General features: G+C 36.9%; 1 protein-coding gene across 1 annotated transcript in view; it reads right to left on the bottom strand.

Moving 5' to 3' along the window:
• The window catches only part of igf1rb (insulin-like growth factor 1b receptor), a 73,350-nt gene extending 60,030 nt beyond the window's left edge, over nucleotides 1-13,320 (bottom strand). The window contains exons 1-2 of the mRNA XM_056743750.1: nucleotides 12,375-13,320; nucleotides 8,177-8,737 (exon numbers count right to left, since the gene is read on the bottom strand). Coding sequence (XP_056599728.1) covers nucleotides 8,177-8,737; nucleotides 12,375-12,498 — 685 coding nt within the window. The 5' untranslated portion in view covers nucleotides 12,499-13,320. The remainder of the gene's footprint in view (nucleotides 1-8,176; nucleotides 8,738-12,374) is intronic.
• Nucleotides 13,321-17,882: the final 4,562 nt, after the last annotated feature.

Consider the following 17,882-nt stretch of genomic DNA (forward strand, 5'->3'; position numbering starts at 1 on the left):
GTAGGGCTGTGCAGAAATGGATTTTTATTAAAGATTATAAATTATATTATTTATATATTTTTTTTCCGATAGTGGATCGATAGTGATACCTCTACGGTATCGATACATTTTTTAAATCATGTCATTTACAACGGCCAAGAGTAAGCGGAAGCGAGCGAGCATGGCGAAAAATATAAGAACACTTTAAGCTCTCAAAGCTGACAGGTGGTTGTGATTTTGTTTTAAAAATAAGTCAGGGAGTAATGAATTGTATAAAGCTAATGTTGTTTGTAAGCTTAGAAAGTCACGAACCACCAAGTCACTTGGCTATTGTGGTCCATTAGACAAACAGTTTATTTTAAAATGTAACAATGACATTTATTGTGCTTTCACCAATGAGAGACCGCCGAGACACTAGCCACGTTCATAGTTTTTACCGTAATGCACCAGAACATCAAAGTGACCAACCTTATTCCCCTGTGCTACCCATTTTAGGAGCACAACCCACAGTTAGGAAACCTTTGATCTAAATGTACATGCATCGCACATCATGGCCACTCTGCAGCAGTGTTGTCAAAAATATAGATATTTCAATAGGTATCGATACAGAAAAATCAGAAATGGTTCCAATACTCATATCGTATCAGTATCGATACAAGCTGCGCGTTCTCGCTCTCTCTCTTTTTTCAGTCTGAGTAACACACCAGGCGCTTGGTGCATACTCGTTTATGCTTCCAATGTTTACCATTGCACTCTATGTATATGCGGTGATCAATAAATTCATCCACCCGTTTCATTCGCCCTGTTTAAACGGTGTTTATGTTAGGATGAGGTACAGAGTCTTCGCAACAGTTCTCATCTTAAATGCACGCGATTTGTCTTTAGGTACGCTCATCTATGATTTCCTCCACTCATTTCATTCGCTCCCGTTAAGTTGATGTTTGATATAATGTCGGTCCGGGTAAAGTCTCCGCAACAGTCCTTGCGTGTGATGCACGTTTGCATGTCCGCTCTACACAACACTATGTATGTCTATGATCCACTCGTCTCATTCGCTCCTATTAAATGTTGTTAATGCTAGAAAGAAGGCTAGTGTGGCGTTTGCGTTTATGTCTCTATGATCAATGATTATATTTGAATAAAAGCCAAATAAAAATGTGTTAATCATATATAATGTATTGACTAACATTAACAAAGAATAAATGAGCAATACATTTGGACAAGCATTTAATCATCTTTTTTAATATTAGTTATTAATATTAGGGGTGCTCTGATCAGGATTTTTGGAGGCGATCACTGAAATCTGTATCGACCGATACCAATCACCGATTACAGGAGCTATTTGAAGCTTTCTCTGTACCATTATTTATAAAACTATATATAAAACCAATTTATATCAAGTAGTCAAATTAAGAGAAGAGAAAGTCTCATGAAATAACAAATTAATATTAGTAAGTAACATATTTACATAAAACATAGCAGCATGTGACACGAGTCCCAGAAACACTTTGTCTTCCACAATATATAGTGGCTGTGATCACAGCAATTCATTACATTAGACTTTTAATTGATTTATTAAATGTTTCTGTAGTCGGACATACAATAATAATCTAATTACAAGCAAATGTTTATGTTCGTAATATGTAAAATCAGTAACAACGACTGGTGCCTGTAAAAGCTGTTTTGTACTGACAATAAAGCTGTGGTTTGATCATACATGTGCTGTTTCTCTCTCTCACTGAACAGAGAAAACACAGAGAGACATTATTCCACTAACTGGAAGCTATTATTTATCCAAAAAGACGCTATTTTATGAGTGAAAAACTCTGTAACACGGCACCACAGCGCCCTGTGTGTATTCGTGCACGGGACACGGGGAGTGACGGATGCATATGCAAAACTTAACCGTCAAGCAAAAATGACCAGGCATTTGAGAGTAAGCTAATAAATAGGAAACACACGTCCCTTCGTGATAGCGTACCCTCTTTCGCTCACAATCACGTTCAGTCCATTCCCGATCACGTTCTAATGACACGAAATGATGAATAGGGGAATTACAAATGGTCAATTTTCGGTTGACGCGATCGCTGCAGCTGAGTGGCGCTCCTGTTGCTGAACTTTCCCATTCTCTCTAAGCGCTAGCTAACATTGAAAACTACTCACACTCCTATTCGTGACTAACCTTCAAATGTCTAATGAGGTTGGTGGTGTAAAAATGTAGAGGTCGACCGATGTGCGTTTTTCAGGCCGATACCGATACCGATTATTTCCATGTGAATTAGACCGATAGCCGATATTTTGATCCGATATATATATATATGGTGTAAAAACGTAAATTTATATAGAAATTAAGAACACAGGCTCTGAAACATTTGAAAGATATTTAATTCTGACTGAGAAATCTTAATCATAACACTTATATTAATAATAAAAAAAGAAAGAGAGAGCACCCAGCAGAATTCTGTGAACATTTTGTAAACCACAAGCAACGCAGTAAAAAACAACAAGGAACAAATGAAAAAATGAATTGAATGGAATACATTCTATTTATGGAAAAATATGTTCTAATGACTTAAAAATTGCATACAATACTAGAACTATTCAATTAATCATTTTGCTCATCATTGGATTAACTAGCAAAATTTGAATTTATATAATAAGTGTAAATAATTTAATTGCCTTCATAGCTTTATTGTGTATGTTGTTGAAAAGTCTGCAAATGTTTTCATGAAGCTATAACATTAAAAGCATATTTTAGACACACTTAGTTAGTACATAAGCCTATTCCTTGAGTGTATTGTCGGCAAGACGGGCATTTAATCACACCCATGTGTGTCTCTGAACATTTATGTGTTTAAATAAGCTGCGCAAAAAAACCCGATCTAACGTTTGTCGCGAGCAGCTTGAGATTGCGGAGCCGTGTGTGTGTGTGTGTGCGTGTGCATGAGAGTGCTCTGACTGAAGACCAGCGATTCAAGTTCTTAATGCTTTAAAATGGTGTAACTTAAAATGACGTGTAAAAACGCCAGCTCGATCAATTACAAGAAACACGTGTGCAGGGTGCTGCTCGCTTGCAGAGCAAAATCATTTGTTATACTATGGATGTGAATTATATCTACATGATAATAATGCGTAAATCATGTGGAACCTGCAGGAAACCCGCAAAGCTGCTCCGAAATTCAGGCACTAATTATATTGAAGTGAACATTTGCCATTTTCATACCGTGTAAAAATTTGTTTCGCCAATTTTGCGTCATTTGATCGGCTTTTCTGGATCGGCCGTTTTAGATACCACTGATCATACTTCCCAAAGTGATTATTGGCAGATTATGATCGGCGACTGCTCAATCGGAGCACCTCTAATTAATATTGAGCCTTTGTACCTTACTATAGTATAGCACAGTGTTTACTAGTATACTCTAATTTCTTTTAGCAAATACTACAGTATTTTTTCATCCGAGTGTTCAAGTTAATGGGACTTTTATTTTGACGGGTAGTCGGGAAGATGCTTTAGTCTGTGCTTGACGATAGCTTCACTCAAACAGTAAAATGCTCCAAAAATAAACTCTCAGAGCAACTTTGGAAATGAAGTTCATGTGTTTATATCCTCATACAGTGCAGACTCAGACAAACCATTGACATCACTCGTGTAGTGTGTTAATCTGTGCACACCATTCACTCAGAAATGCAGAACAGCCAGATGACATTTAAATAACAGGATTCTGCGTCCACATCTAGTTAAATGGACTCAATGCGTTGATTCATTGATTATTGTCACAAACAAACACAACTATGACAAACATAATTTACACATACACGCCGTTCTATCTAATACACCTATTCGTATTATTCATGGTACAGACCGATATTTTCGTAGCACAGTAATTATTATTTTTGTTTCAAGCTACTTGTCCAGTCGGGCAAGTAAAATTATCTCTCACTTGCCCATACAAAACAGACAAGTCCCAGACAAGCTTTAATGTCAAGCCCTGAAAAGTACATGAGCTTGGTATTAGGCGCATCCCTACTTTGTAGTAGGGCTTGGCGGTATGATCAAAAATTAATATAATATTAATTAATATTTCCCGGAGTATGGCGGTAATTTTTAACCACATTTTCTACTGATTAAGAGAAGAAATAGTTCTGTTGATTGACTTAAAATGCCATTTATACTGTCATGGTGACAGTGAAAGTATCCCCTATAATAACTATAAAGTTTAGACTTCTTAACAACTGATGCATGTGATAGCATGTGAAGGTAACTCGCATACTTAACATTTAAGCAAATAAATAGAGAACGTGGAACGAAATTAACTATTTCCTTGGAAGCACTTCAAGAGTTAGGAGCATCCACCCAGAAATTAATAGTTGAAAACAAAATCAGAAGAGCTTTATTTCAGAAGAGCAGAATAGTATCAATTGTACCATTAAAACATGCATGTGATGTCTGTTATGTTTAACATAGTCACAATGGCTTCATGATTTCCTGAAATCATATTTTTTAATAATAAAACAAAGCCTTAAATTAGATATGTGGGATAGCATCACGCTATCAATCCTCTTACTGACCCTTATTTCTCATCATAGCATATAGAGAAACAGTTCAAACTAAAACACACCATATGATACGCTTATATTGAGCAGATATGAGGGGAATCCGATCGTTTTTTTAAAATGTTTGTTTATGTATATATTTATTATAACTCTTTCACCGTCACTGACGAGTTATCTCGTCATTTAAAAAAAAAATGCTTCCCCGCCAAAGACAAGTTATTACGGCAATCAGTTTTTGTACTGCTTTACAACAGGTGGCGCTATTACACCCCTTTGGGAAAAGTGCAGAATCCCAGAACCTAGAACATATAAGTTTAGCGGTTTTTAATGATTGTTCTGAGTGGAATCTGGGTAATGTGGTTTAAAAATTAATATCATAACAAAAATACACACTGGTATTCGGTATGAACCAGTATATAGCCCAGCCCTACTTTTTAGTTTTCATTCTTGGCCTTTATTCTTCATCCAAACATAACCCAATCACTTAACATGCATATAAAAGAGAAAGCAGGACAATTTAGGAAATAAAAAAACGCCAAATACCTTGTGCTGTTCAGAGCAATGAAGAAATCTCCAGTTTCCTATATGTAACAAGACATTGTAATCTGTTCGGCTAAAGCACTTGACATTTTAGTGACATTTGCGTTTGGTCTCCACCCAACCGTGGTAAACAGAGAGATGAAAGAAAGCATTCACCTGTCACCTGTGAAATACTCCAAAATCTCACTACTTCATCAAGGAGTCCAACTTCTCTCCGCCGCCTCCCAAAATACCTTGCAACATACCATACTGCCAAATTCCTTTGTTGTACTTTTGCCTTCAAAGGACCATCCAGTCTGGATAGTTTCTCATAATTAGCTAACAAGTTTGTATCTAATGGAAATCAAGCAAAACTACACAACAGAACGCTCTTTGCTCTACCAAAAACAACAAAACATGACAATGTGAGGTCCACACCTTTATAAACTGACCTTAGCATAGTAAACACATTTTCATGCCATTCCTGTGCATGATACAATTACAAAATAGAAGACGTGTCCTGCTGCCAATGAAAACACCACCGTCAAACAGAGTCATGTTTCCCTGACGCATCTGTTACAGCGATAAATAACCTATCCACTTGACATTTGCAGCTGAGGTCAGTATTACGATCAAACTGGCCTATTGAAACAGTGTATTGAAAAGGTTGTGTTTGGGTTTGCTGAGTGTTGCTATGTAACTTACTGATGAGCAACTTTTTCCAAAAAGTAACAGAGACAACAGATTAATGTAAATAAGATTTCAGTTTTACACTTTCTAAAGAAAATTTAAACAGCAGAATGCCCTAGCAGAATGCAAAGATGTTTTGGGTTATTGCCATGGCAGTGCTGCGTGGTAACTAAGATGTTTGGAGGGATTCAATGCATTGCTTTGTGGTTGCCAAGAAGACCACTCTCTATGACATAATGGTTACGAGATTTGAAATGTTTTGCCTATTTCATCGTCCGCCAGGTGAAAATGAAAGTCATGTCACTCGAAAGTAACACCAAGACCAACAATTTATCGTTTATATAGAAAAGTTAATTCGCATCTTAAAGGGGTAGTTCACCCAAAAAATTCTGTCACCATTTACTCACCCTTTTGTCATTTTAAACTTGTATGACTTTCTTATGCAGAGTACAAAAGAAGATATTTTGAAGAATGTTGGAAACCCATAACCGTTGGTCTCCATTGACTTGCACTGGTCAACTGATGGTTTTATTTTACCATTCTTCAGAATATCTTCTTTTGTGTTTTGCACAAGAAAGAAAGTCATACAGGTTTAAAATGACAAGAGAAGTAAATGATGATGGAAGTTTTGTTTTGGGGTGAACAATCCCTAAATAAAATTTGAGGTAACAATTTGGCAATACGGTTTCATTTGTTAGAATTAGTTAACTCACATTACCGAAGATTAATAAATGCAGTTGTAATGCTAGTTCCTGTTATTTTCAACATTTGTTGTTGACTTTTTAAAGATAATAGTAATAAATTATTAAAACCCATTGCTTATTGTTAGTTCATGTTGGCTAATATTAACTATTTTTAATGAATAGAATTCTATTGTAAGGCACATTATAAATCATTGAATATTGTAAAGCAAAACCTGTATTACTCTGTTGAACACAAAATTATGTATTTTCCATCCGTAAAATAAAAGTCAACAGGGGTCAATATTGTTTGGTTACCAACATTCAAGATATTATAATATCTTATTTGTATTCTACAGAAGAAACTCATTCAGGTTCAGTAGGAGAGTGAATAAATGATATATATATTTTATTAAAAAGCAAGTTAAATCCAAAAAAGGCCTTTGGTATTCCAAATTTGATACGATTCAGGCACCGGGTTTAACCTTCCGAATATCGTACATCTTTACCAAGTCTTTTTGATGTGGGCTATTTCCTGTTGTCGTGCACATGTCTGCAGTCCGCCCGATCTACTCTAAATGTAGCTGAAATGCAAAGTACAAGGCTGCTAAACAACAAATCCTGACTGGGTAATTAAAGAGCCGGGAAGAAAAAAAAAGCACAGGCAGACTCGACTGGAAACCACTAGCAGCCCTTGAAGAAACATCTGTGTTAAAGGAAAACAAGGTAATTATATGGAAAGTGGGAGGAACTGCTGAAGTATTTTGCCGTCAGAGAGAGTAACTGTGTGCCACTGCAGCATCCTTCTGTCCAAAACGACCACAATAGTGGAAAACTACAACCAGATCTTCTCCTGTGGAGCGTTCTGCAAGTTCTTTGCATCGAGCTTTACCCATTTTCACTCCAGTGAAATTGCTGCATGTCTTTAAAAGAATTTGCGTGATTTTATTTCATCAACATTGTGTGGACACACCAGCCCCCCCCCCGAATTTTCGACCACGTAACATGAGGCCAGGCAAAAATTCCAAAAGTACACACACAGGCCCTGCCGCAAACTCGCGGTCTTCCCAATACCGAGGCTTTGGTTTGATATATTAGCAAGAATATGAAGGCTTCAGGGAAGGAATGGATGCTGGATGACCTCTCCAAAATCAACTGATAACACCCAGACAACAGCTTCACATTGGCCGACTGTAGGATTAATGTAATGACTGATCGACAAAAAAGACAGAAACTGAATCACGAGTTAGCAGTGGAAAGAATGTAAACTCTTTTAGCTATGTGAGCTTGGGTTCGCTTCGTGATTGGTCAGTCTTTCTATTAGATCAATTGCTGTGATGACGAATCATCAGTTGGAAAATAATTGTTTGATTAATATATTGAGCTCAGAAATCATTCGTTTGCGTATCCATGGCAACAAACCTATCATCATGGTAGGTAGTGATAGACCCGATATATTGCGGTGGTCAATAAATCGGACAATATTTGGAAGTTTGTAATTATCAACATCAGCCGATATATACTTCTGTTTGGCCACCAGCATTTATTCATCAAAATGCCACTAAGATGTAAGGCAGGCATTTGCCACTATGTCGTGGAAGGTGGAAGAGATAGAATTCATAAACATCTGGGATGGCCCTAGTGAATTCTGAAAAATAATTATTCTGAGTACTGTTATCTTAAGGAACCTCCTAAATTAGGAGTTGTTTCTAGCCACTCAATTGTCGAGCTGGCAACTTTACACAAGTTCTTACCTTTCTGACAATGGTTGGAGGTCCAGCATCTGTAATTAGAATTTCCGTTGAAGTTCGTCTTGATGCACTGAGGGTTGTCCTCCACGATTCCGGGGCAAACATCTCCACACTCCTTGGACGGTTTATTCTCAGTAATGAAGTTGTTAAAATCAGCATCCATAATGAGAGACCAGTCGACAGAATCCATATAGCACAGCTCAGGGTTCTTCTCGATCCGTACGGCACCCCGCGTGATGTTTCGCAGGTTGTACAGGCCGATGTCCTTCAGGCTGGTCAACTCATATAGGACCAGAGCGTTGTTGTAAAACAAGTCGCGCCCCTGAATGACAACGAGGTTAGGGAAGAGCGTGCTGAGAGTCTCCAGACCGGCAACGCGAAAGAGGAGAAGGTATTCCGTGATGACGGTCAGCTTGGGGAAACTAAGGGTGCGGAAGACCTCTTGGTTCTTATTGTTTTTGTCGCCGATGAGAAGGATCTTCAGGTAGCCCTCAACCACCGTACAGTTCTCCAGCAGCTTAAAATTACTGATGTCATTACCAATGTCAATGCCGGGACCACAGACTAGATGGAGGGAAAACAGAAATAAACAGATGTTAGTCTAGGGAAGAGCATTGTGACATCTAATGGTTAACAATCATGAGTAAACAAGCAGATGGATGAACAATTGCTGTGAAATTAAATATTGAACGAATAGTTACATTCGTAACAAAATTACTTTTGCAGGCTAAAATGAACAAAGTGCAAGTTCTTCTCAAATGAGGCTTTCATTATTTATTCCCCTTTAGGTCATTCAAAACCTGTTTATGACTCTTTCTTCTGTGAAACACAGAAGAAGATATTTTGAGAAATGTCTGGGTGGTTTTGTGTTCAAAAAACGGAGGTCAATGAGGGCCAACGATGTTTGGTCATCAACGGTCTTTAAAATGTCTCATGTGTTCTGCAGAAGAAAGAACATCATGCAGGTTTGACATGAGGGCGAGATAACGATTACATTTTTTTGTTGTTGAACCATACTTTTAAGGTCGCATTAGGTCATGTATACAGATTTTAGCAGATTTGTAATTAAATTAAATTATACCTACAAAAATGCCCTCATATATTTTTCATGCAATGCGTTAGTAAAACAGACTTAAAAAACTGATGATTTAAAAACGTAAAACACAGAACTTAAACCCAACTGGCGTAATAGAAAGACCTGTGAAAACGTTCGCCTCAATGTAGAGTATCTTGTGCTAGTGACACACTAGCATGAGCGTCGACAAAGGTTTGTTTAACGACAGGCATGTTGAGGATGTTGTCTCTCTGTTCACTTCCTCCTCTTAGGATGTTTGCTTTCCACAATGGGATCTAGCCACAGGCGAATTCCAATAATATTTACATCATGCTGAAAAAACGTCAAAATGAATCTTGAGAGTGTAAAATGATAATTACAGGGCTGCTGAATTATATAGCCCGAATGAGACTTTCAAAGATAACATTTCCTAGAACTTCGTAACCACATCTAGATAACGCCCCCTCGGGAAGAAAAACTTGTTTGCTTGTATTAATGTTTAAGATCCACATTTCACACTTGGTAAATGATTTACACTGCAAAAAAAATGTAGTTTATAAAAAAAGCACAGCTGCATCCAGACTATTTTCAGACTCACAATTTCACACTGCTGAGTAAACAGCGCTATCTTAATTGCTTTGATGGCTCTCCAAATCTCTTGTTTACATTTGATAACCCAAGTCCAGCCTGCCACAGCGCTCTCGTACTGTAGGTAGTAGAGTCGAGGCATTTGTGAAATTAGGTCATAAACTGATGTCATTGTTCAGAACGGAACGCTTCATATTCTATAAAGAGACAACTTTAAACATTGTTTCCTTTGAGCATAAGGTATGTGTGTAAAGAAACTAACCAGCATAAAGAGTCCTACAAAATGCTTTGGGAGGACCAACAAGTAAACAAACAAACGGTTGGAGATAAGTAAACCAGTTAACCCCAGGCTACGTTTGTAATCTTTAACGTTCTGTGCAAAGAGAGACAGGTTATACTTAGGATTTCCACTGAGCTCCTCTATTGAATACGCTGGGGTTAAGAGTAAAACCCAATGACACATACTTTCACAAACTCCTCACTCTTGCAATCAACAGAACCGGCTCTGTGTTGCTCCAGCGGCTGTTTTTACATGTACTATTTTAAAAACATGGATTTTTTTCTCGCTCTCTAGATGAATTGGATGAATCAGTGGTTCTTATTTGCAGTTTACTTGGAAACATGGAAATTTTGTGGTGGCCAAACATGAAGGGGAGCAATTTTTTTAGGGATTTTTTAGGGACGGAATAATGAATACTGAGTTTCTTGCATGTTTTCTTACATATAAAAAATAATAATTCTATAAACACAAAAAAAAGTACTGTCCAACATTGGATTTTTTTTTATTACAATGTATGACTTTAATGTAAATATCAATAACAGATACATTTTAGTCATTGTGAACTTTAGTTTCTGAGAGCTTTTTGTTTTTATAAACTGTTTGATGTTGTACACTTTATTGTATTTTTTCCTAATGGTGTGCAGTACTTTTTACGAAACTATGCAAATAATTGAAAGGGATGCTTCACTCAAAAATAACATTTTGTCATTTTTTCCCCATCCTCAAGTTGTTCCAAAATGGTATAAAAAAATGTTATTCAGCTAAACACCAAAGAAGATATTTTAAAAGAATGTAGGAAACCTAACAGAGTGGGATTCCATTAACTACCACAGAAGTTTATAGTGCCCCAGATCTGTTTGGTTATCAACATTCTTCAAAGTATCTTTCCATGTATTCAGCCCAACAACTTGAGGGTGAGCAAATTATGACCGAATTTTCATTTTTGGGTCACTTTAACACGAGATGTTGAGTTACAAGTAAACATCTAAAATCACTTTCCTTTACTGGGAACACCATGATTGGAGATAATCTGCAGCAATCTCTCATGTCGCAGACAAACAGATAAAGCTACTCAAACTGTGGTTATTAATCTGCCTATTTGTACAAAAAGGTGTTGCAAGAAAACCAATACACACATACGCCAAAATATAAAAATCTAACATGTGTGTATTACTAGGAAATGTTTGATTCTTCACGGAAAATAAGCAAAGATCACGAGAAGGTCTAAAGAACCGGCTGAACATTTGAACAAGTAATTTTAAAGTTTAAAAAAGTAAATCTGTGAAATAGATGTGATATACGTGTCAAGGATTGGCAAACCGGATTGAATATACATGTAGGTAAGCCATTTACCTCACTGACTAGCACCCTGACATCAACATGCCGTTGACTTTTTAAATACCCTGTTGGTCTACTAAACATTTTAGTAAGATGCTGACGTCAAACTCTGATATGTCAACAACACGTGAGGAAAGTTTGACCTAAATCACATTCCAGCTAAAATGTAGACGTCCTCTATGGAGCAACCATTGATTTTTTGTTTTATTTTTGGTAAAACCATAGCAAGACATGATTAAAGGGATACTTCACCCAAGGTGAAAATTTTGTGATGATTTTCTGTTTAAAACCTGTATAAATGGTGTTTTGCTTAACACACATGAAGATATTTGTTAAAATTTCAGATCCCGTCCCCCAGTGACTCCTTGATGCAGTGATACAGGTTTGCGACAATCTGAGGGCGAGTAAATGATGACAGAATTTTAATTCTTGGGTGAAGAATCCCTTTTATCAGGATTTAAATATAGAAAGTATAGTTTCAACATCACATCTGTAGTAATATATGATTTTACAAGTGTTTATGGATCCACCACAAATACATTCTTAAACAATTTACTATAGTTTACCTATAAAGGTGTACTGTTGCAATCAAACAAGCTGTTACTTTAATAAGCATTGTTGTCATTGTAATCATTTCTATGAAATGTTGCTGGCATGATTCCTCTTTGGTCTCACATTAAGGGATAAGTGACTGAATGACCCAAGTTGACTCTGGTGTTCTTTGACTTTGCATAGTCAAAACACTCCGCAGCTAAACCTGTAATGTGTGGATGTGTGTTTCAATTTCTTCCCTGTTTTTGTTGCTTTTACTGTGTGTAAAAGCAGAAAAAACATGCAATTAAGTCGACAAAAATAGACCCGAAAACAGTTCTGATCCAGTTTTGCTTCAGTATACACACGAAAGCTTACAGCATTGCAATACTTGTGATCATTTTACTTACTTTCTCCATAGCACAGGGAAGAGAGGACCAGCACCAGACCACATAACAAGGTCCAGTGTGTCCTCTGTTTGCCAGACCTCATACCTATACAAAAACAAGGCGAACGCTCCTGTGAAAAAGTCATTTAAGAAAGCGCGAGACCGCGTTTAAAGTGAATAGTGCTCGAAGTCTCTCCGGTACAAAACTGCCGTTTTCATCCAAAACAGTTTATCCAGCTCGGTGCTTTATCGTGAAAGACGTTAAAAATAATCCTATATTAGCTGGAAATATCTAAATATTAGCAATGTATCTCATGTTGCCGTGTGTTGGGACACGTGAACGTCCAGACGCCCCGGCGGGCGATCCAGCAGCAGTCCGCTCCGGCTTCACCATGAGGTGGATTCGACCGCGCAGATTATTGTGCTATTCACTATTATTGTTGAGACCCTCCACTCGGTGAAATATGCAGAAATAAACCGCGGAAACGCATTTCCATAATCCATCTCGTGCGGAAAAATACGAAAAACACGTTGTGGGTCCCCTTGTTGTTGACTGGCTTTGGCTTTTCGGCGGTGTTCCTGTGAAACCCGTCTAGATCCGCTGACTTAAACCCACAGGACGCGTGAGATCTTCGGGGATCGTTATAACTCTCATCCAGCGTGTGATAAGGGCCTAAAATCGGCGAAGAAACTCAGAAAGATGCCAAATAATATCCGTCCGTGCCTAAAAATGGTCTCTGTGCCTCCCACCCTCCCTCCGCAGTCTGAGATTTTAAAGCTTCATTTCACCATCAGAAGGCGGGATATGGATCAGATGATGTATGCAGCGTCGCATCTGTGTTGATTTAGGAAATGTGAGTGATGTAGATTAAATCCTGTAGTCTGAATCCGTTGAATTGACGTTGTAAACAAGGCTCGAGCTCTCTCATACACTCATGCACACATAGTAGGTTAACGTTACGCTGGACGGATGTATGCGGGAAAACGCGACCTGGATCAAACTCACGGATGGGATTTGGAATCGCAAGAGCTGGTGAAAACAATTTAAAGGGATGGTGAATACGAAATAAAAAATCCCTCACGATTTACTCAACCTCGTGCCATCCCAGAAGCATATGTGCAAAGCGCTAAGGATGCGCCATTTCCAGTCAAAATATAAATTCTCAGTATTTTTCCCCAATATAATTAACTTCATCTGTTTATATTTGACTAAACCCCCGATGATAGAATCCAGAAATCAGAAAACTATCATTCTGTGTATAAGCTTTCCATTTTAAAATAACACATTTTGTAGATGCACAGCATTGTCATATATTTCCTAAGGAGACACAAGAACCATTGAGATTTAAAGTTATTAACATTCTCCTTTGAATTTCACACTCTTATGGGTGTGTTATGGTATGGAAGCAAATAAGAGACATAATGTTTTGAAATTTAACAGCCTATGAATGCTTGATTTTGAATGATTTTACTTTGGAAACCATGTATCTGAATTTATTTGTTTCGAATTTACCTCTATGAAATTTAAATGTGAAAATTCTTGATTTCCAATTTAAAAACCTGAATTTAATGCTCACAAATTCAGATACAAAAAAAACAACTTACAGAATTTCAGATAAAATACATTCAGATTGATCAAATTTGATTGCTCTTATTCAGTTCTCAAATTTCAAGTTAATACTTTTGTAAGAAAACATATGTCTAATTCGACTGCTCAAATTCAGATCGAAAAATTCAAGTTAAATATTCACATGGTAACATCCAGGCTACCCAGGATAGGAAAAACAGTTGAGCCCAGAGCCCGTCTGCAATTGAACCGAACCATTGAACAGAACCAATGAACCGACGTCCATATTCCATATTATGGTCTTAATTTCACTAAATAAGCTCAAAAATTATTTATTTTACTTATCATTTTCACTCACAAACATATCGTTTCACTCAGAAAACATTTATTAACCCATTAGATAGATATTAACCCATTGAGACCCATAAATGAACATAACATGATGGCTATTTAGTTTGAAAGAAATCTTCGTTCGAATTCAGCTAGAAGTTAGGTTCAGTGTGAGCAGAAGATTTTCTTCATCAAGTGAACTATTACTTAGGTGCTTCTGGCTGTCTCAGCACATACTGCCTACCACAGGAATTGCACTTATTATAGTTCTGTAATAGCTTAATCATGATTTCATAAAACATATTTGTCAAATGGTTCTACAACAATTTCTAATACTCATATCTCATAGCTTAAAGTGTAGTTTGCCCAAACATTAAAAAAAATCTGTTATCATTTATTAAACTCTCCTCAAACCTGTATGACTTTCTTTCTTCCGCAAAAGACAAAAGAAGATCTTTTGAACAAAGTTGGTAACCTAACAGCACGGAAACCCATTCGATTCTATTGTATTGTATAGACACAAAACCAATGCAAGTGATTGGGGTTAAGTTAACAACATTTTTCAAAAGATCTTCTATGGTGTTCTGCAGAAGAAAAAAAGTCATACAGGTTTGAAATAACAAAAGGGTGAGTATCATTTTAATGAGCTGCATATCTAGATAGCATTTTTAAGCATCATGTTGTCCAACATGCCCCAAAAAATGCAGTCTAGTTCACTAGGTCGGAGTCACAGTCTCTGTCTATAATCACAGCTATTTGAACTTTTATTGTTGAGTGACTGTTGAAGTCACTTCAGTTGTGTACGGAGATCTCACAAACTCTTTTCGGCAGAAACATCCATGTGATGTCAATATATGACATCATAGGTTTCTAATTAGTATGACCTCTCATCATACCCTTACCAAAATTATTTTCAGTTTTCTGAATTTACTATTTATAAGTATGTTTTAAGGTTAAATTATCTTTTTTTTTTCAATTTGTGAAATAGCAATATTTTTATCACAGTTTCAATTGTCATGGTGTCAGTCTATCACATTGATGGCTTTATGTCACTCCTGAGGTTTTAAAATACTTGTTTTTAAATATTTTGACAGGACTTTAACACTTAACAATTCATGATAAAAACAATACAATAGTATTGTTTAGTGACGGTAAAAAAGGGATTTGATACAATACAGAAGTTATTGTCTAAATGTCATGTATTGTTGAAGTGTATAAGCCATTAGACATTTTAATACACAAAGTGTTTTTAAACTTCCAACATGATTTTATTAATAATTGTACTTGCTTTCATTAATTCCTTTGATAGGATCTTGGGTTTCGGTTTCTCTCTGAGGTTTACACTACTCTAATGTCTTTCTGTTCCACGCTATTAAGTCATAGCTCAAACTAGAACTGTTTCAGGTCTATTTAAAGTCATATTAACTCTCTGACTGCTTTAAAAAACATTTAACACTGACACATATGTGAACCCAGAGGAGTAAAGAGCACTAATAATACATCATTAGTCCCATAAAGCTGTTTTCTTAGAGACAGTGCAAATACTATACAATGAACCCTGCTGAACGAATGACACGTCATCTACTCATACTTACTGTAGGTTAGTCCAAATAACAGGCCATACACTGTCTAGACATGGAGTCTACGGATTTGGTGGTACATCACAGGGCATAGTTTTGTTCTAGATGCAGTATAGTTTTTATTTATGAAATTGTTTATGGCACAATGGGCAATTTTCGCATTGACATGATTCATCAAGCAGTCCTACATTAAAGATGAGGTAACATGCTATTTCATGCATTCTGACTTCTTTAGACTGTTAAATGTGCTGGCTTCTCAAGCTTAACATGGTCAACTTGACAAAAAACTAGTTGAACGTATGACGTAGTATTTCTGTGCTCAATCCACTACGCCCCTGTTCATACAGGTTTTGGATTTTTTTTTTTCAAAAATGGATTCCAATTTCGTAACAAGGGTTCTAAGTCCCTTAATGGACAATTATCCCGGAAAAGTAGGCCCACATGTCATACAGCTAGTGAAAGAGCATGCCCACGCATCTACCAGCCAGCGTGAGAAAGAGTATACCTATCAATGCCGCTTCACTCGGCTGACTGAAGTTAAGCTGTGTTTGTTTTCATTTCATTGAGGAATGCTATATAGACGATGAATATAACACTGCATTTGGAGATCGTTTGGAACGGATAGATGACGCGGTCATCTAAGTTATATGTTTGTGTTTTGTTGGCAATCGGCATATATGTCCATAATGTAAACACAAACTTATAGTGAAACAACAGTTAAGCAGGTATAATGCAATGATGTATTGTGTGCTCGTGCTGTAGTTCAGCCCCCCCCTGCACGCCTCCAGGAGCTTGTGTTTTTCCGGAAATAATAGCTGTATCTGTCTTCTCTAAATTTAATCAAACTAAACACTCTTTAAAGAAACTAAGTATGCAATACTACTGTATAGGTACTCAAGATTAATATGAGATTAATATAATATTTCCTCATCTTTAAACAATGAACACTTCAATTGTCCTTAAAATCTAATCATGCAAATGTGTTCTCACGATAGCACCTGTCCAAACAAACTCATAAATCTTTACATAACACGTTTCATAATGTCAAAGATTAAAAACTATGCAAACCATAGACAGTGAAAAAGTGCATACAAATAAAAACGTTCAGGGTAGGCAAATTTGCACCGTCTCTGATTTATACTGTATATTTATTCTTATACTTAAAGAATGTATAAGCAATAAAACTATCTCTCACAAACCCTCTCATGTTCTTAGAGGGATTGTTCACCAAAAAATAAAAATTCGGTCATAACTTACTCTGGTTCCCTAAGATTGTTCCAAACCTGAAAAAAAGTATTTGTTCTGTTGAACACAAAGAAAGATATTTGAAAGAATGTCAGAAACCAAACAAATCTCATCCCCTATTTACTGCCATATAGTAGGGAACAGCAATACTTTTAGAGTCAGTGAGAGATGAGATCTATTTGGTTACTGACATTCTTACCAATATCTTTCTTTGTGTTAAGTACAACAAAGAAATGTGCATAGATTTGTAACAATCTAAAGTAAAGCGAGTGAGTAAATGATGACAACATTTTGAAAAACGTTGGTAACCAAACCACAATGGCCCCCTTCACTTCCAATGTGTGGATACAAAACCATTGAGACATTTCTAAATAAATAAATAATGACAATTTTTTTGTTTTCTGTAAACTATGCCTTTAAGAACTGGTGGAAAACCCTATTCAGACCGAGCAGGACATAAGGGTAAATCCACAATACAATGCGCAATTAGAAACAGACAGAAGATACACTCAGATTGTTTGGTCGTTGGTGGTCTTGTTCTGTAATGAAACAAGCAAAGCCTGTCTGCTGAAGTATAATCTGTGACAGTCTTGATTATTACCAAAATTACAGAGTTTTTCTGGCCCAAAGTGGACCGGACAAAAGAACCGCGCCAACGCGGCACAAATTGGGTAACCCGATTCTGGCGCAGACATCTGCGGCTCCCTCACATTCGCACAGTTATTATTAAACAATAAACCGTACAGCCATGACCACCCAGCACTACAAGTGCAGTGAGGCAAGCGTACAAAAGGCACAAACTGTACCA

The sequence above is a fragment of the Triplophysa dalaica genome, chromosome 1 (genome assembly GCF_015846415.1).
Source record: "Triplophysa dalaica isolate WHDGS20190420 chromosome 1, ASM1584641v1, whole genome shotgun sequence".
Classification (NCBI taxonomy): Eukaryota; Metazoa; Chordata; class Actinopteri; order Cypriniformes; family Nemacheilidae; genus Triplophysa; species Triplophysa dalaica.